Source organism: Mobula birostris, chromosome 24 (assembly GCF_030028105.1).
Source record: "Mobula birostris isolate sMobBir1 chromosome 24, sMobBir1.hap1, whole genome shotgun sequence".
In the NCBI taxonomy this organism is placed as follows: domain Eukaryota; kingdom Metazoa; phylum Chordata; class Chondrichthyes; order Myliobatiformes; family Myliobatidae; genus Mobula; species Mobula birostris.
The window spans coordinates 26,312,896-26,333,961 of NC_092393.1; the positions used below are offsets into that span (position 1 = coordinate 26,312,896).

Below are 21,066 nucleotides of genomic sequence, written 5' to 3' on the forward strand. Positions count from 1 at the left end.
GCTGCGTTCACCAGCAACTTTTATGTGTGTGGCTTGAATTTCCAGCACCTGCAGAATTCCTGTTGTTTGCGATTGAAAAGAGGAACAGTTTGGACAATGAATCATTTCTAATATATGTCTCAGCTGCTAATTCATTGGGCATGTTTGAGTGTTGGTTGTCTGCTCACCCTTTCTAACACTATATAGTTCAGAAAGCCTAAAATTAAAAAATACGAAAGTACTAAAGATGCACGAGTGTTTTGACCGAATTCGAGTTATTGTGTTATGTGGTACGTATTATGCACGCCTTACCTGAGTATTCTCTTACTTTGGTGCACTGTAGAGAACCTGTAATTTTGGAAAGATGTTAGCAATTTATTGCATTCTTGTTTCTGAAAAGTGCAGCTGTTTTGGCACTTCTAATGGCCTCTAAACTACTGGATGTCTAGACGATGGTTGAAGATAACTTTTGTCAGTCATTGTTCATGTAATAGTTTGCTGCTTTTCTAGTGACTCACTTTTGAGGTGTCCAGCGGCAAGATGATGAATGCACCATTCGATTTTCTTTACAGTTAAGTATATCAAAAAAAAAGTCTGAAAACTTTCAGGCTATAATTGACAAGGTCTGGCGAAAGCAATTTGAGATCTGCTATCTACACCGACTGTCGAAAAGTGTAAATGATCCCACAGTTTTTCTGTCAGATTATCTCAGAAGCAGCTGGTTGTTGTAACTTAGTTTTGACATGACAAGCAAATGTATTGGTTTGGATATTTTGATCTAATTTATGACTTAAAATGAAAGCGCTGCCTTGGGGCCAGAAATTTAAAGTTGACTGCAGGCAATCTATCTTTATTTTTAGCACATAATTTTAAGTGATAATGTGGGAGTAGGTTCAGTAATCACTCTGAGAGGTGGGGTCAGTTGAAGAGAGGGAAATGTTGCAACGGAAATGAAACTGTTCATGTTGGTGAAAAGGACTCTAGAGACCTAAGTTGGTCAGATGTGTTTGAGAACATGAAATCCTGTATCACTTTTACTCTTTCCTGAAATATCTCAAATACAAGTCCTGGTGCTAAGTCTGTATATTTCTTATCTGCCCTGTGTAAAGATATGAGGGCCAAGATTTGCCTCGCTATTGGAAAAAAAAATTAAAAGATGTGTCAAAGGAATCCATGGTTTTGTATTTGTTACACAGTTTAATGTAAATGCTTCCCCATTATGATAAGGTGGTCTCCTGACCTCGCAATTTACCTTGTTGTGACTTAGCACCTTACTGTCCAGCAGCACTGTACTTTCTTTGTACCGTAACACTTTATTCTGCACTCAGTTACTGTGTTGCCTTGAATTATGGTGTGGAAGACAATCTTGTTACTGTACCTCATTACGTTTGACAATAATCAACCACTTTTACAGGAGAGAAACAATTCTCAGTTCAGTAAGTCACAAGCCTCCTTCCACACTCCTTCTTGAGCCTTGTCAATTTGTTTCTCTCTATTTTTCACCCTCAAATCTCCCTGTGAATGCAGCTACTCTAATTGGAGTTTTGCACTTTTATTGCCTAAGTAAAAGAGTTTTTCTGAGTTTCTGATCAGATGTATTGGTGACTAAATTATGTTTATGATTATCAATAAATACCACCAAGAATTTAAGAGAAAATTCTTCATCACAGTGTGTTTTGAAAGTCAAGCTGCACGTATTTTACCTATGTTTATCCCAACAAACTTCTTTCATAAAGGCCTTTCTCAAATTATCATTCAATGTTCTGCTACTGGCTTTAGTCTTTACAAATGGATGCTTCTCTTGATCAAGGCATCATTAGAAATTTCTTCTCCAGTGGCTTTATACTATTTTTGGAATACGATGATCAGAGCTGTTCAAAGCTCTGTACAAGTTTAATGTTATTTCTCTCTTTTTCAGTCTGCCCATCTAGAAATCACCTCCAGAGCATCAATTCCTACTTTGATGTTGCTTTAATCTGCATTACTTATTTTACTGATTAGTTTATTCTGCTGCTGCCTTTTGTTAGACTTCAAAACTTTCCAAAAATGACAGCTGAAATGTCACTATTTTCTCTTCTGATTTTCTTTTTTGATGAAATAATAAACTGAGTTTCAGTTGGTTGGTGGTATTTGAATAAGAGCAATGTGTTTCGGCCAATATTCATTCCTCATTGCTCAATATCACCACCAGATGCAACAACATAATCATTCATCTACTTTGCTGCTTTGGTACATTGCTGTTTGAACATTGTGACTTGAGACCCTCCCTTGGTCGGGTCGACCGTGGATATTGGCGTCCCAGCTGTAAGCATGATGCGCAAGGCAGGACAGTACAATATAGAGAGCACGCTGTTGTCCATGAAGCAGGCTCTCACTCTCCATGCACTGATGAATCCAAAGGAGCGGCAGAAACCAATACAGTTTGGCACCAGCAGGGTAACAGGAGCTGCCAGTCCGCATTGCGCTCAATGTAGGACTGCCTTAGGGACTCCTGCTCCAGATTTTTGCTCGGGGTTTATTCCCGAAGCCTTCTTCATAAATGGGTATAGCCACGAGGCAGCAGAGGTTTGAAATCAGAGTTTCCCTTCTAGGTAAGCTGCCAACCGTGGCTGATGAGCCCCATCTGCCTAAAGCAACTGGTTTTAAGGCTGTCAGTGGAAACTGTTCTGCTGGGCTTCGTAGCCACGTGTGAAGGCCAGGAGCTGGACTTGGTCATCAGAGGCTATTTGAGTGTTTAGTAGGTAATGGGAGCTTCCCCCACTATCACTCCTGGTTATTAACAACCTTAAGGAACCATATTGTGACTACAATTCAAAAATTCATTGATTAGATTTGATGTTTTCTGAGATTAAGACAATACTCTGCAAGTATATGTGCATTTCTGAAGTCAAGTAAAGGAAATAGGTTAAACACACTGTTCTGATCATTGTAATTTGCTACAAGGAATTGGGTAAGACGGATGCAAATAGAAACATGCAGTTTCAGCTTTCTCTACTGTCATAACTCCCACGTTTCACAGTGATATACTAAAAAACATTGACTTTCTTTTCTAAAACCAATTTTGCTGCATTGGAAATTTAATACAGAGCAGTTGTATTAACTATTTTGCAACTATTAAATAAGTTGAAGGACATTTCTTTTATTCAATCTGTCTCTTTGGAATGCATTTTTAAAGCTTTTCTATGTAATTGGTACCATAGTGCTTAATAACTGTAAGAATTAAATAATGTATTTGTGAGAACCTTCATCTGAGCATTTATGTGGAGCATGAATAATGACAAAATTGAACTGGATTTGTCTGTTTCAAGACAAATTCCAATCGACGTCTTTACTAATGTGTTTGCATTAAAGCAACTGCATCAGTGTTCTGGAAAATTGAATAAATAGTTGTTTAAGTGATTTTTTTTTTAAACATGATAAATGTGCAGGACATTAAAGTAATGTACAACTGGACTAATGATTAGTGTGTTTTCTGTGAAGTGAAATTAGGTGTAAATTTCTTAATTGCTCGCTTGAATTAATGTTTTCAAATGTAAGGCAAATGTTGATTTGGAAGACAGATTATCTTATTACACACTGAATTAAATTGACATTATTAAAATAGCATATTTTATACATATTTAGCACACTGTTCATAGATGATACAGTATTTAGTTTTACAAGGGACAAAACCTAAATTATAATCATCTATTTTATGATTAGTTCTGACTGGCGTAGAATGAATCGCAATATTCTACCTTTTTTATCATTGCTTGAACTGCTATAATTATATTGTCATTTTTGTGAAATTGTGTTTCTACATTTTAATAGAATACAGTTTAACTTTCAATTGACAAATACTGTAGTTTCTTTCGTATAACCCCATTGATCAAGTATTGGATAGGTTTTTCAAGTAATACATGTAGTTTTTTTTTTATTGTTTTATTGAGATTAGTTTAAAATCACACTACCTGTCTTGGTATCAAGCACATGTGATTTATAAAATCACAGTGCTATAATGAGTGTTCATAGCCATAGCTGGCACTGGATAGTTAATCATAGATGAATTTGTTTGCACTTTATTTTAAGTATTAAAGAAGATTCAGTAGGTGGCAGTGAGTTGCAAGATCCTAATCTATTTACCTAGGATTCGATAATTTCATGCACCAAACAAAAGTATGTATTTTTATTATCAGAATCTTGAGTTTATTTCAGTGTCTAACAATTGCTGCTGACTGTTATTGCCAATTCTGCCTTCAATTTTCTTTTTAAGGTTCTTTTGTAACTTGTATTAGTTTGGTAGATTGTGCACAGCAGTGGTAGTAAGACCATAAGATGTAGGAGCAGAATTAGGCCACTCGGCCAGTAGGGTCTGCTCCGTCATTCCATCATGGATGATTTATTATACCTCTAAATCCCATTCTCCTGCCTTCTTCCTTTAACTTTGATCCCCTGACCAATCAATATCCTGTCAACCTTTGCTTTAAATATACTCAGTGACTTGGCCTCCATAACTGTCTGTGGCAATGAATTCCACAAATTCACTACCCTCCTCATCTCTTTTCTAAATGGATGTTCCCCTATTCTAAGGCTGGGTTCACTGGTCCTAGACTCTTCCACTGTAGGAAGCATCCTTCCCACATTGACTCTGTATGGACCTTTCAATATTTGATTAGTTTCAAGGAGATCCCCCTCAGTCTTTTAAACTCTAGTGAGTACAGCCCAAAGCCATCAAACATTCTTCATATGCTAACCCTTTCATTCCTGGAATAATTCTTGTGAACTTCCTCTGGACCTTCTCCAATGTCAGGATATCTTTTCTTAGTTAAGAGGTCCAAAATTGCTCACAATATGCCAAGTGTGGTCTCACCAATGCTTTATAAAGCATCAGCATTACAACTTTGATGTTATATTCTAGTCCACTCAAAATGAATGCTAACATTACATTTGCCTACCTTACTGTCAACTCAACCAGCCAGTTAACCTTTAGGGAATCCTGCACAAGGACTCCCGAGTCCCTTTGCACCTCTGATTTTTTTGATGTTTCCCCCCATTTAGAAAAGAGTCTACGTTAGTCCTCCTATCAAAGTGCATGACCATCCATTTCTGTATACTGTATTCCATCAACCACTTTTTTGCTCATTGTCCCAGTCTAAGTCCTTATGCAGGCTCCTTGCTTCCTCAACGCTGTCTGCCCCTCCACTTATTTTTGTATCGTCTACAAACTTGGCTACAAATCCATCAATTTCGCATTCTAAATCATAGACATATAATGTGAAAAGAAGTGGTCCCAGCACCAACCCGTACAGAATGCCACCAGTCACCGGCCGCCAACCAAAAAAAGCTCTCTTTATTCCAAGTGCTACACATTGCAGAACAAGTGCTACACATGCCCTTACACTTCCTCCCTTACCACCATTCAGGGCCCCAAACAGTCCTTCCAGGTGAGGCAACACTTCACCTGTGAGTCGACTGGGGTGATATACTGCGTCCGGTGCTCCAGATGTGGCTTTTTATATATCGGTGAGAACCGACGCAGACTGGGAGACCGCTTTGCTGAACATCTACGCTCTGTCCGCCAGAGAAAGCAGGATCTCCCAGTGGCCACACATTTTAATTCCACATCCCATTCCCATTCTGACATGTCTATCCACGGCCTCCTCTACTGTAAAGATGAAGCCACACTCAGGTTGGAGGAACAACACCTTATATTCCGTCTGGGTAGCCTCCAACCTGATGGCATGAACATCGACTTCTCTAACTTCCACTAGGCCCCACCTCCCCCCGTACCCCATCTGTTACTTATTTTTATGCACACATTCTTTCTCTCACTCTCCTTTTTCTCCCTGTGTCCCTCTGAATATACCTCTTGCCCATCCTCTGAGTCCCCCCCCCCCTTGTCTTTCTTCCCGGACCTCCTGTCCCATGATCCTCTCGTATCCCCTTTTGCCAATCACCTGTCCAGCTCTTGGCTCCATCCCTCCCCCTCCTGTCTTCTCCTATCATTTTGGATCTCCCCCTCCCCCTCCAACTTTCAAATCCCTTACTCACTCTTCCTTCAGTTAGTCCTGACGAAGGGTCTCGGCCCGAAACGTCGACTGCACCTCTTCCTAGAGATGCTGCCTGGCCTGCTGCGTTCACCAGCAACTTTGATGTGTGTTGCTTGAATTTCCAGCATCTGCAGAATTCCTGTTGTTCTCTTTATTCCAATTCTTTGTCTCCTGCCAGTCAGTCACTTTTCTATCCAATCTAGTATAATTCCTGCAATAACATGGGCTGTTATCTTGTTAAGCAGCTTCATATGTGGCACCTTGTCAAAGGCCTTCTGAAAATCCAAGTAAACAACATCCATTGACTCCTTTGTCTATCCTACCTGTTTTTTCCTCAACGAATTCCAACAGATTTTTCAGGCAAGTTTTCTCCTTAAGGAAACCATGCTAACTTTGGTCTATTGTATCATGAGCCTCCAAGTATCCTGAACCCTCATCCTTGATAATGGACTCCAACTGTGACATTAGGCTAACTGGCCTATTAATTTCCTTCCTTCTGCCACCCTCCCTCCCTAAAGAGTGGAGTGACATTTACAATGTTCCAGTCCTCCAGAACCATTACAGAATTTAGTGATTTTTGAAAGATCATTACTAATGCCACCACAATCTCTTCAGCTACTTCTTTCAGAACCATGGGTTGTAGTCCATCTGATCCAGTGACGTATGGACCTTCAGACCTTCCAGCTTCTTAAGCACCCTTTTCCTCATAATAGCAAATTTCCTCATTTCTGCCTGCTGACATTCTTGAATTTCTGGCATACTGCTATTGTTTTCCACAGTAAAGACTGAATTAATATACTCATTAAGTTTGTCCAGCATTTCTTTGTCCCCTATTTTCCAGCAGTCCGATATCCACTCTCTCCTCTCTTTTACTTTTTATATATTTGAAAAAAAACTTTTGCTATCCTCTTTTATATTAGTTGTCTTCTGTTGGTTTTTAAAAGCTTCACAATTTTCTCACTTCCCACTATTTTTTACTATATTATATGCCCTTTCTTTGCTTTTATGCTCTCTTTGACTTCCCTTGTCAGCCATGGTTGCCTCATTCTCCCTTTAGAATACTACTTCACCTTTGCGATGTATCTACCCTGTGCCTTTGATTGCCACCAAAACTTCAGCCTGTGCAGTTCTGCCTTCATTCCTGCTAATGTCCTCTTCCAGTCAATTTACTGCACTATAATACTGAGATGTCTGACTTTAACTTCTCCCTCTTAAGCTGCAGAATTCTATCTTAATGTGATCACTGCCTCCTAAGTGTTCCTTTACCTTAAGCTCCATAATCAAATCTGGTTCATTACACAACACCCAATCGAGAATTGCCTTTCCCCTTGTGGGCTCAACCACAGGCTGTTCTAAAAAGCTATCTATTACACTTATTCCCTCTCTTGGGGTTCAGCACCAATCTGATTTTCCCAATCTACTTGCATCTTGAAATCTCCTATCACTATCATAACATTGCCCTTCTGACATGCTTTTTCTATCTCCCATTGTAATTTGTATCCAATATCATGTCTACTACTTGGAGGCCTGTATATACGGTAACTCCCATCAGGGTCTTTTTACCCTTGTAGATTCTTTAATCTACCCTCATAGATTCTACATCTTCCAATCCTATGTCACCTCGTTCTAAGAATTTGATTTCAGTTTTTTAACAACAAAAGCACCCCACCTCCTGTGCCTACCATAAGACATAGGAGAAGCATTAGACCATTCAGCCCATCGAGTCTGCTCCACCATTCTATCATGGCTGATCCCTGATCCCACTAAACTCCATACACCTGACTTCTCGCCATATCCTTTGACCCTCTGACCGATCAGGAAACTCAATTTCCACCCTTAAATATACCCACAGACTTGGCCTCCACCATAGTCTGTGGCAGAGCATTCCACAGATTCACTATTCTCTGGCTAAAAAAATTCTTCCTTACCTCTGTTCTAAAAGATCGCCCCTAAATTTTGGGGATATATCCTCTGGTTCTGGATCCCCCACCATAGGAAACATCCTCTCCACATCCACCCTATGTAGTCCTTTCAATTTTCAGTAGAATTTGATGAGATCCCCCCGCATTCTTCTAAATTCCAGTGAGTACAGGCCCAAAGTTAACAAAAGCTCTTCATAAGTTAACCCTTCATTCCCGGAATCATCCTTGTGAACTTCCTCTGGACTCTTTCCAATGACAACATATCCTTTCTGAGATACGCCCAAAACTGGTGATAATACTCCAAATGCAGCTTGACTAGCATCTTATAAAATCTCTGCATTATCTCCTTGCTTTTATGTTCTATTCCCCTTGAAGTAAATGTTAACATTCCATTTGCCTCCTTTACCACAGACTCAACCTGTAAATTAACCTAGGAGTCTTGCACAAGGACTGCTAAGTCCCTCTGCACCTCTGATGTTTGAATCTTCTCCCCATTTAAATAATAGTCCTCACTTGTTGTTCCTTTTACCAGCATGCATTAGCATACATTTCCCAACACCGTATTTCATCTGCCACTTTTTTGCCTATTTTCCAATTTGTCTAAGTCCTGATGCAATCGCATTGCTTCGTCAGCACTACCTACCCCTCCACCTATCTTCATATAATTCGCAAACTTTGCCACAAAGCCATCAATTCCATTATCCAAATCATTGACAAACAACGTGAAAAGTAGCTGTCCCAATACTGACCCCCTGAAGAATACCACTAGTCACTGGCAGCCAACCAGAAAAGGCCCCCTTTCTTTATTCCCACTCTCTGCCTCCTGGATGTGAACTATTCATCTATCCATGCCAGCATCTTTTCTGTAACACCAAAGGATTTTATCTTGTTAAGCAGTCTCGTGTGTGGTGCCTAATCTAATGCCTTCTGAAAATCAAAGTTAGTTACATCCACTGCCTCTCCTTTGTCCATCCTGCTTGATAACTTCCTCGAATAACTCTAAAGTATGTGTCAGGCAAGATTTCCGTTTACAGAAACCATGCTGACTTTGACTTATTTTATCATTAGTCTCCAAGTACTCCGAAACCTCATCCTTAATAATGGACTCCAACATTTTCCCAATCACTGAAGTTAGGCTAATTTCTTTTCTTTTGCCTTCCTCCCTTCTTAAAGAGTGGAGTAACATTTGAAATGTTCTAGTCCTCTGGGACCATGCCAGAATCAAGTGATTCTTGAAAGATTATGACCAATGCATCCATTATCTCTTCAGCAATCTCTGTCAGGACTCTGGGATGTGGTCCATCTGGTCCAGGTGACTTATCTACCTTAAGACTTTTGAGTTTGCATAGCACTTTTTCATTTGTAATGGCATTCGTTTCTGCTCCCTGACACTCCCGGACCTCTGGCACACTGCTAGTGTTGTCCAGAGTGAAGACTGATGCAAAGTACCCATTAAGTTCATCTGCTATTTCTTTGTCCCCCATTACTACCTCACCAGCATCATTTTCCAGTGGTCTAATATCAACTCTCACCTCCGTTTTACTTTTTATATAATTGAAAGAAACTTTTAGTATCCTGCTTTATATTATTGGCTAGTTTGCCCTCATATTTCATCTTTTCCCTTCTTAAAGCTTCTTAGTTTCCTTTTGTTGGATTTTAAAAGCTCCCAATCCCCCAACTGCCGGTTTACCTTTGCTACCTATATAATACTAAAACACTCATGCTCTGTGTCTGTTTGTGACCTCCAAGTAGTGCACACGCTGCATTACAGTGGCATTTTTTTTGGCTAAATAGAATTAAAATGCGCTAACTTACAGAATGTAGGCAAAATTCAGGGTTATATATTCATATAAAATTGCTCATTCGCCAAAAATCAGCAGTCTGGCTTTCACCTGAGACCCAATCGGCCATCATGGAAATTGGGAAGCGACAGTCCGACGCATGTGCACGGCCACCCTCAGCAGCGACACCTACCGGAGCAAAAGGGCAGGGCAGCTCTATTTTGAGGGGTAACATTTTGCTAATCACCAGCATGTGCAGGATTGGGAAAGATCTAATTTCCACCCATCAATAAGAGATAATTAAACCTTATTGTAATGACGTACTTCCAGACACCCATAAAAACCCTTTGCTGCAGTCAAAGGACGGCGGTGACTATATCACGTCCATTTAGGAGAGCACCAACCACGTCATCAAGAATAATCAGCATCCTTTGGTGTTACTGCTTTGTATCCAGCATCAGGGTAAAAAAAAAATGGTCAGCCAGTTATGCTGCGTGGAAAGAGAAGGGGGACATTATGGTCAAGAGATGACACCAAACGTCCTCTGGAAGCAGTAAGGAGAGGGAGAGAACAAGAAACAGATGAGGCCAGGGCCACATGACTCCAGGATCAAAGAGTCAGGACAAAAAAAGATGAAAGAAGAAGAGACAGAGGAGGAGAGGTATACAGGTCTCCAGGATCAGAGACAAACAACAAACAGCAGAAGAGATGAAGAGACGGGGGATGAAAGGGCTGCACGTCTCCAGAATGACAGAGAGGCACAAGGGTGGCTGATAAACCAGAAATGATGCCATCAAAAGTGTCCTTCATTAAATGAGGAGCAGCTATATTTGCTTTGCTATGCATCGTTCTTCTTTAATAAACTGAGGTTTTCTACTTCAGTTTCCAAAGCAAAGCAATACCAATAGCATTCAGGAAAATTTAATGTTCGTTCTGGTCGCATCAGACTGCACCACCCTTCTCTCAAAGGGTGCCCCAATGGGTCACCCCGTTGTCTCGTCTTGTATAACCTTTCCTTGGCTTAATACAGTCCTTATCTTCCCCTGTCAGCCATGGTTGCCCACCCCTGCCATTTGAGAACAGCTCCTTCTGTGGGACAAATTTATCATTCACCTTGTGAACTATTCCCAGAAACTTCAGCCATCTCTGCTCTGCTGTCATTCCTGCCAGTATCCTCCTGCAGTCCACCTGGACAAGTTCCTCTCTCATGCCGCTGTAATTCCCTTATTCCATTGCGATACTGATACATGTGACTTGTGCTTCTCCCTCTCAAATTGCAGTATGAATTCATCATATTATGATCACTGCCTCCTCAGGGTCCGTTTATATTCAGCTCCCTAATAAGATCTGGGTTATTACACAACACCCAATCTAAGATGGCCTTTCCCCGAGTAGGCTCAAGCAAAAGCTGATCTAAAAAGGCATTCAATAATTTCCCTCTCTTGCGATCCGACACCAACCAGATTTTCCCAATCCCCTTGTGTATTGAAGTCCCGTATATTGAAGTCCCCCATTACAATTGTGTCATTAACCTTATTACATGCCTTTTTCAGCTTCCTTTGCAATCTCAACTCCACATCTTGGCTACTATTTGGAGGCCTATATATGATTCACACAATGTTTTTTTCACCCTTGCAGTTTCTTAACTCACCTCCAAAGATTCAACATCCTGTGACCCTATGTCGCCTCTTTCTAAAAATGTAATTCCATCTCTTAGCAATAGAGCCACACCACCACCTATGCCTCCCTGCCTGTCCTTTTGATACAAGGTATATCCATGGATGTTAAGCTTCCAACTATGATCTTCTTTCAGCCATAACCCAGTGATGCCCACAATGTCATCCCTGCCAATCTCTAAATGCGCTATAATGTGTACCTTATTCTGTATACTACGTCAAGTATAATACCTGCAGTCCTGTGTTCATCACCCTTTTTGATTTTTTTTCCCCCCCATTTTACACTTCAGCTCATCCCACTGACTGCAATTTTGGCCTATCATCTGCCTGCCCTTCCTCACAGCCTTACTGCATCAACTTGTATAACAACTGCCCCATCCTCAGCCCTGTCACTCCGGTTCCCGTACCCCTGCCAAATTACTTGTATTAGTTCAGTAAAATGTTGTTCTGCAGCATTTGGTTTGTCATTCCTGCTGTGTGCAATAGAGACTGGTGAGCAATTATTCATATTCTTAGGAATTAATTGTTGCAATATTCTGGCATTTTTAGTATTTTGACTTCGGTTAGAATTATTGAGGAATAAAATTAGAACACTGGATTTTTAAAGTAGAATTTTTTTCTTAAGAAGATCAATAGCTTTGAAATAATTGATGTTAAAATGATGAAGGACTTTGCTTTGGAGTTATTTTTGAAAGGACTATACACAAGTGTGTGATGCCCTCATGACTCCTGGTCGTAACTCCAAATTAACAAACTCATTACAATAATTTATGTGAGGCCAGCAAGTACGGTAATTTATGGGCTATTACAAGAAAATAACTCTGAAAGCTGTAGGTTATTATAAAAACTCAGAATTCATAAATTCATTCATATAACGAGGGCCAAAGAGAGTAACAAGAATGATTGTGGGAAAGAATAATTGTCAAGTAAAGAGGATTTTATGCTGTGATATTTCATTTATTAATTTAAAACATGAGATTATTTTCTTGTAAATGCTACTTAGCTGTGGAGCTATGGTTTTCACCTCTGCTTGAAACTAACTGATAGAATTTAATTGCTTGATGGTAACTCCACTTTCATTGTATAACAGGGATTATTGTAAGATAAGACAAACCTTGGTCCATTTTTGATCATAAATTACGTTGTTTTGTTGCTATTTTCCATTCTCTGTAATCGGGCCTGTGTGACTCAGTCAAGTGTAATTGTCTCTTGATGGTTTCACAGCAACTTGGGATGGGTGATAATTGCCAGCTTGTAACATAGTCTGCATCTTAACAAATAAATAATAAGTATCTATCCTGGTAAACAAATAGTTCTTCTGGTCTTTGTTCCCAAGCACTTTGCGAAAGGTGTTTGGCCTTGGATTCTGAACAGAGTCGAGGAAAAACAGAGCCTGAAATATTTCATTAATTTATTTTGTGTGAGAATGATGAGTGGATGACTCTGTGTCATAGAAAAGTACAGCACAGAAACAGGCACTTCAGCTCATCTAGTCTATGCCAAAACCATTTAAACCATCTATTCCCATCGACCTGCACAGAGACCATTGCCCTCCATACCCCTACTATCTATGTACCTATCCAAACTTCTCTTAACTGTTGAAATTGACCTCTCATGCACCACTTGTGTTGGCAGCACATTGGACACACTCACGTCCCTCTTGAATGAAGACGTTTCCTCTCATGTTCCCCTTAAACTTCTCACCTTTCACCCTTAACCCATGACCTCTGGTTGTAGTCCCATCCAACCTCAAAGGGTAAATGTAAGCAGGTTTTTTCCAATCTATACCCTTCATAATTTTGTATACAGGTGTCCCCCGCTTTTCGAACGTTCGCTTTACGAAACCTCACTGTTACGAAAGACCTACATTAGTACCCTGGTTTCGCTTTCAGAAGGTGTTTTCACTGTTACGAAAAAAAATTCAGCGCGCGATAAAAGGCAGAACATGCCCTGAGCAGCCGCTCTCCCCCGGATTTGGAACGGCATTCTCGCCAGCATTGCTGAAACACGTGCCTGTGAGCAGCCGTTTGCAAGATGAGTTCTAAGGTATCGGAAAAGCCTGAAAGAGCTCGTAAGGGTGTTACACTTATGGTAAAACTAGACATAATTAAGCGTTATGATTGTGGTGAACGAAGTAAGGACAATATGAGCTTGTGGAAGCTGACAAACATGATGTTGCAGAGGTTTTGGCATCCCATCACCAAGAACTGACAGATGAAGAGCTGATGCAATTGGAAGAAAAAAGGATAACAATCGAAGCCGAATGAGTAATGATAAAGTACGACTTTAATTTTGAAAGGGTACGTCGGTTTAGAAGATATTTGCAGGATGGTTTGAGTCCTTATTAAAGAACTGTGTAATAGAAAAATGCGCGAGGCTCAGCAGTCAAGCAAGCTGTCCACATCAGCCACAGCTGACGACAAACCTCGACCTTCGACATCGAGGTGGGCAGAGATAGAAGAAGATGAGCTGCCTGTTCTAATGGAAAGAGACGACGAGATGACACACCAGTGTCCCACCACCCCAACCCCCAGGCCACGGACAGATACCGATTCGTGGAAAATGCAACGGTAGCTGGGACGCACACAACACATCTTTAAGAAAAAAGCAGAAATAAACATGCTAATTAATTAGGTGCCGCTGACATGTAACTGTCGGCCCAGATCAGAGACGACGCAATCGGAAATGGGCACTGATCTGGGCCGACAATTACGTGTTGGGCGGCACCTAATTAATTAGCTTGTTTATTTCGGCTTTTTTCTTAAAGATATGCTGTGTGCCTCCCAGCTACTGCTGGACCCCTGCGTGCTTTGCAGCAATGTATCGCTCAGCGGCCTGGAGGGTGGGTGGCCACTGCGCCACCCAAACTCTGACTCAGCCTAACACACCATCATCAGTGTGCTCGATGCTGTCCCAATTCTGGTAAGTGATACTACACTGTACGTACATTATTTCTACTTTATATCGGCTGTGTATTTTTACGTGTTATTTGGTATGATTTGGCAGCTTCATAGCTTAAAGGTTACTGAAGAGAGTGTTCTTGCCAACAGCGCTTGCGTGAGATTTTCTGCCAACGGCACTTGTGTGAGATTTTCGCTACGGAGAACAATTCAGTAATGATTGTGGAAAAGTATTTCTACTTTATATAGGCTGTGTATTTATCATATCATTCCTGCTTTTACTTTATGTTACTGTTATTTTAGGTTTTATGTGTTATTTGGCCCGATTTGGTAGGTTATTTTTGGGTCTGCGAACGCACACAAAGTTTTCCCATATAAATAAATGGTAATTGCTTCTTCGCTTTATGACATTTCGGCTTACGAACCGTTTCATAGGAACGCTCTACCTTTGGATGGCGGGGGAAACCTGTACCTTGATCAAGTCTTCTCTCAATCTTCTCCATTCTAAAGAATACAATCCTAATCTATTCAATCTTACCTTAAACTCAGGTCCTCCAGACCTGGCAGTATCCTTGTAAATATTCTCTGGACTCTTTCAACCTTGTGTACATCTTCTCGTGACCAAAATTGCGCACAATACTCAAAATTAGTCCTCACCCTACACCTTATACAATTTCAACATAAATATCCCAGCTTCTCTACTCAGTACATTAATTTATGAAGGCCAATGTGCCAAAAGCTTTCTTTGCAACCCTATCTACCTGTGATGCCACTTTCCAAATTATGGACTTGTTTTCCTAGATCCCTTTGTTCTACCAAACTCCTCAATGTCCTTCCGTTCACTGTTCCCTGGTTGGTCCTATAAAGTGCAAAACCTCACACTTGTCTGCATTAAATTCCATCTGCTATTTTTCCAGCTGGTACAGATCCCTCTGCAAGCCATGAAAGCCTTTCTCATGGCTCACTACGCCCCAATCTTGGTGTCATCGACAAATTTTCCGATCCATTTTACCACATTATCATCCAGATCATTAGTATAGATGACAAAAAACAAAGGACCCAATACCGATCCCTGCAGCACAATAGACACAGGCCTCTCGTCAGAGAGGCAATCTCTACTACCACTCTCTGGCTTCTCCCACAAAGCCAATGTCTAATCCAGTTTACTACCTCATCCTGATTGCCGAGCGACTGAACCTTTTTGACCAGACTCCCATGTGGGACCTTGTCAAATGCCTTCCTAAAGTCCATGTAGACAACATCACTGCCTTGCCTTCATCCACTTTCCTGGTGACTTCCTCGAAAAAACTTTATAAGGTTGGTTAGACATGACCTACCTTGCACAAAACCCTGCTGACATCAGTTCATGTCTATCCAAATGCTTATATATCCGGTCCCTTGAACACCTTCCATTAACTTTCCCACAACTGATGTCAGACACACCTATAATGTCCTTGTTTATGCTTAGAGTCTTTTTTAACCAACAGGATAACATTGGCAATCATCCAATCCTCTGTTACCTCTTTAATCGCTCAGGATGATTTAAATATCTCTGCTAGGACCCCGACAATTTCTGCACTTGCCTCCCGTAGGGTCTGAGGGAGCACGTTGTCAAGCCTTGGGGATTTATCCTCCCTGATTTGCCTTAGAGTAGCTAACACCTCCTCCTCCTCTAATCCGTACAGGGTCTATGAAGATGTTGCCATTTTGCCTCACTTCGATAGACTCTGTATCCATCTTCTGAGTAAATACAGATGCAAATAATGCATTTAAGATCTCCCCCATCTGTTTTGGCTCCACACATGGATTACCATTCTGATCTTCCAGAGGACCAATTTTGTCCCTTGCAATCCTTTTGCTCTTAACATATCTATAAAATCCCTTGGGATGTGGTGAAGTGTGTGAATGAGAAGTTTTGAAATGATTACTTTTTGAAGATTAAAACACAGCTTTTAGTTCTCCCATGATTCACTCATTTCCTATCAGATTCCTTCTTCACTCCCTTCCTTTTTCCACCTATCACCTCCTAGCTTTTCACTTCACTCTCCCTCCTACCTTTCCGATCAGAAGGCTTGTACTCCTGCTCAATCCACCTTCTTATTCTAGTTACTTCCACCTTCCTTTCCAGTCCTAATGAAGGGTCTCTGCTGGAAATGTCAACTCTGTATTCCTTTCCATACATGCTGCCTGACCTTCTGAGTTCCTCCAGCATTTTGTGTGCGTTACTGTGGATTTCCAGCATCTGCATAATCTCATGTGTTTTGGTAAATTTGGCTATTAGGACTGGAAACTAAGAATATTCTAGTCTTAACTTTTCAATTTGTTTTGAAGTAGCCTTCAGGGATAATTAGCTTGCACAATTTAGCTGGGTCAACTGAAAAAGAAAAGTTACAATATGTGATTTGTGTCTGAAACAACAATGATAAAAGGAAATAGATAACATTGAACAATTAATAAAATCTACAAAATGAATCACATCTCTCCATTGATATTTCTTAAAACAAAATCTCCTCTTGTGTTGGTATTCATGTGAGCCTGCAGTAAATAAACTAGCTGCCATAAAATAAATTAGCTACCATCTTTTTAACATTAAGACCAATGAATGACTTTTAGACTGGAAAGTGCTTTTGATATCCTAGAGGTTATGAAATGCTTTATTTGAAAGCAAGCTTTTTTTGTGACTTTTTTTGAATAATCACTCAGATTTGGTTTGGATACAGTATTGTTTGATGTGATTTACAGACCCCTAAATATGTCTTGTGGGTTTTGAGCAGCAATTTTGAATTATGAAAGTGCAGTGATGCATTTTTTACAAGGGATCTGAGGCTTGAGAAAGTGAAAACATCAAGAAACTTTACAATTAATCAGATCATAGTTACAGGCAGATTCTAAAATAGAAAGCCTAAATTGTAATGTTTAATTTAATATAAAGTCATGGGCAGAAATTGATACAATAGGTAGAAAAGAAAAAATGGGATTGCATGTGAATAATGTACAGAATAAAAAGTTTTAACTTTTTAAAAATAAACTAATTGAATACTGAAGAACTTGAGTTCTGTATAGGTAAAATGAAATTTTCTGACCGGGTAGATTGAGCAGAAATCCATTTACACCAGATGCATGAGGTATAACTTTTCTGTCATGTTTGTTAGGTAAGTGCAGCAGCTTTACATATTTAATTCTGAAACCCCAGATGTGGTTTTGGTAAAGTTTGTAGATGCACAAGACAAATTGCCTGGCACCTGCTGCATATCACATATAAATACAAATACATGGATGTTGGAAGATCGTCCCAATATTATTCTGCTGTAAGAACGTGAATAAATTAGTTAATTCCAACACCTTCACATTGGTTAGGAAGAGTGTTATGAATGTGTCATAAAATTAGAGAAAGGGCAGAAATATAAAGGCAGCGTTTTATTCAATGTTATGCTTGGAGTGCAGAATTGGAGACTGCAGGAAAATATCTCTTCCAAGTGAGGTATTGCAGAAAATATTTGGCAAATGTCTTTAGCGTGGAATTTGAAATTTTGTCTTCAGGAAACAGTGAATATAGTAAAATAAAATAAATCGTGGCTTATTGTTGAAAGAAACGTATTTTGTGTTGGTTTTGCATAATGTAAGTTTTGGGTCAAGTATTGTATTTGATTATTTTATAGCAAGTTTCATGTTCATTTGAGTAGAATAGATAATACAGTGTCTGTAATAAAACAGTCAATGAAAGCTGTTTTAACTCAATGCTCCAGTCAGTGATCAGTTAAGCACTTGAGTTTTGAGTGAATGAGGATCAGCTGCATATAAAGATACAAATAGTTGACAGATGATAAAATCTGCATTAAACTGATGAGATTCTTAAAGAAATGGTAAATTTCCTACTGTATTATTACATAACATCGGCTCAACCATTATATTGCAACACAAAATTAAGAGAGAAGTCAGATATATTTAATGTGTGACTTAAAACGTTGGGTTCAGCCATGAAAATCTTTAGTCTCAAGCTGCATTTGTACCAACATCTAGTTAATTCTTTATTTCTAATGAATAAATTATTGTAACTAAAAAGCTTTAGTAATGACTGTTTTGTGTTAATGAATAAATTCGCTGAGGGCTAATGACTACGTGTTTAATGCATTGGTTAGATGAAAGAGATGAATTGTAGATTCTGTAAGAATTTTTATTAATTGTGATGGCCCAAAGGTTACTTCAATTATATGGAAAGCTCCATCAAAATTATCAGGAAATGATCAGCATATATTAAGAAGGAGTGGAGATGTATTTCACGTAATGGTGTTTTATTAGGCTGCTGCTTTGTGCCACTGATATTCGTCGTATTTGTTCAGTCCACTGTCTAGGAAAATCTCTTTTGCCTCAAATTCTTACTTGTTGTAAATTGCAAATATATCATATTAACATGAGGATTATTGCTGGCTGGGCAAAACTAACATATCAGCAACCGCCATCCTGTAACACCTCTAAATCAAACATGAAAGCAGCTGATAAAAATTCTCAACCACCACAGTGCCTGATCATCCAAAGTATATCTGACAAAAGGAAATTGTGAAGTTGTATGAAATATAACATTTGTAAAGTAATTCATAATTGAATAAAATCCACAAGATTCTTGCTGCTAAAAGAATAGCATAAGTTATTGCTTAAAGCATTATTTCCTGGAGGTGTAATAGTTTGCTTACCTTCCCCCACTTCTTAGGTCGGTTGGCTCTGTGTGTTTTCGAGTCTCCTCAAGAAATAACTATCATAAAACAACTTCCAAAAGCCATTGTCCAACATTATAGACCAGGAAATGGGGAATGGCTCCAGTTTCGGACTTTTTACCTTCCTAAATGCCAGGTTAGTATGTATATTTGAATATTGGTTAGACAGTAGTTAATGTATGTTTCTTGAACACAGTTTGTGAATGTTGGGATCATACTTGAATGTAGAGGTAAAATAAAGGAAAGACAAATGAAAGAGGAAACTTTTTATAAATTTTAACTCCTCAGCATTTCTACAATACTGGATGATTATACGCTTGAAAAATATCTTAAGCTCTTTCTCAGAAAGTATGTTTGTCAACGTTAGGAAAAAATGTAACCAAAGTCAGCAGTTCACGGAAGAAAATGAGAAGGATATTTCCCTGAGTGTAAACACTATCCCTTGTCTTTGTTACTGATATCCTCAGTATGAGGTGTTCCAGATTTCCCTAAAAAATCATTGATTCTAAGTTACTAAAATAGATATTTAGATCACCACTTAAATAATATCTTCAGATGCCAGAGATCTGAAATAAAATAGAAATTGCTAGAAATGCTCAGCAGGCTAGGTATTACCTGTTGAGTGGAAAAAACTGTTAACATTTCAGATGAATTATATTTATAGGAACTATTTAACTGTTTCTAGAGTCAGGGATAGTTTTGTAGTTTCTTAGAGCTACCCATCCGATTTGGGTGAATTGAGTTCAATATGAGAATAAGTTTAGACAACCAAAGGCAGGTGATGGTAAAGGAAGGTTAGTTGAACTTACTTTCAAGGGGAAAAAAATGATGATGGTTCCAGTGTAGTATGGAAATATAGAAAGATTGAATGTCCATGATGAAAATGAACCAGTGGGGACCAGGAAACTAGAAACTTGTAAGTGATAAAGTTTGATGGAGATGTCATGGATGCAAGTAGGAAGAGACTGGATAAGGAAGGAAAGAGTAAAGGTAGGACAAAATGTGTTCTATAGGTCAAGAAGAGGTTGAAACTATGGATCTAGCAAAGAGATTTGCTGTGGATCTTGGGAAGAAGAGAGAAGTGGATTGCATGTGTGAAGCATTCTAAAGCTTTCCTAGGATTCAGGAAAGAGCGAAACATTAGCAGATATAACCAAAAGCTTGGTTGCTGAAGTGGATATTAAGAGAAAAGGAAGCTGGGGAAATATTAAGATTTTGTGAGGAAGTTCTACAATGTGAGATGAAGGTAGCTTAAGGTACAACTGCACAACAAGGCCAGAATCAGATTTTTGGTGTTGGGTGATGGTGGGGTTGGGCCATGGGCAGGGAAGTGTAATAGGTGTTGTAGCACATATGGACCTTGAACAGGCTGCAGAAATGGGATTGAAAAATGAGACTGAAAAAAAATCAAATTTCCAGCCCTTTGGATGAACTAATGTTTATCTAGGTAGATAGATCCCAAAAGAAATTACAGTGTCACAGTAGTATTACAAGTGTATAGATATACAAATATTAGAAGAGAAGTAAGAAAGAATAAAAAATGTTACCTCAAACAGTCCTACAGGGGGAGCTATAGGTTGATTCATTATAGAACCTAATGGCCGAGGGTAAGAATGACCTCATATAGCACTCTTTGGAGCAGCATAGTTGCCTTAATGCATTATTAGAAGTGCACCTTTGTTCAGCTAAGGTGACATGCAGAGGGTGAGAAACATTGTCCAGAATTGCCAGAATTTTCTCTAGGGTCCTTTGTTCTACCACAGCCTCCAGTGTGTTCAGTTTGACTCCTATCACAGAGCCAGCCTTTCTAATCAGTTTATTTAGCCTTTTCGCATCACCCGTGTTGATGCCATTGCCCCAGTACACCACTGCATAGAAGATTGTACTTGCAACAACAGACTGGTAGAACATGTGAAGGAGAGACCTGCATACTTCAAAGGACCTCAGTCTCCTCAGGAAGTAGAGGTGACTTTGGCTGTTCTGGTACACAACCTCTGTGTTGGTGCTGCACTCAAGTCTGTCATCCATATGCACCCTCGGGTACCTATAGATCCTCACCATCAATAG

General features: G+C 39.5%; 1 protein-coding gene across 2 annotated transcripts in view; it reads left to right on the top strand.

Annotated features, from left to right (window-relative positions):
- Positions 1-21,066, top strand: part of cox10 (cytochrome c oxidase assembly factor heme A:farnesyltransferase COX10) — a 159,476-nt gene that overhangs the window by 9,518 nt on the left and 128,892 nt on the right. For both annotated transcript variants that reach the window (XM_072242275.1, XM_072242276.1), the window contains exon 2: positions 18,996-19,135. In XM_072242275.1, the coding sequence (XP_072098376.1) occupies positions 18,996-19,135 (140 nt within the window). The remainder of the gene's footprint in view (positions 1-18,995; positions 19,136-21,066) is intronic.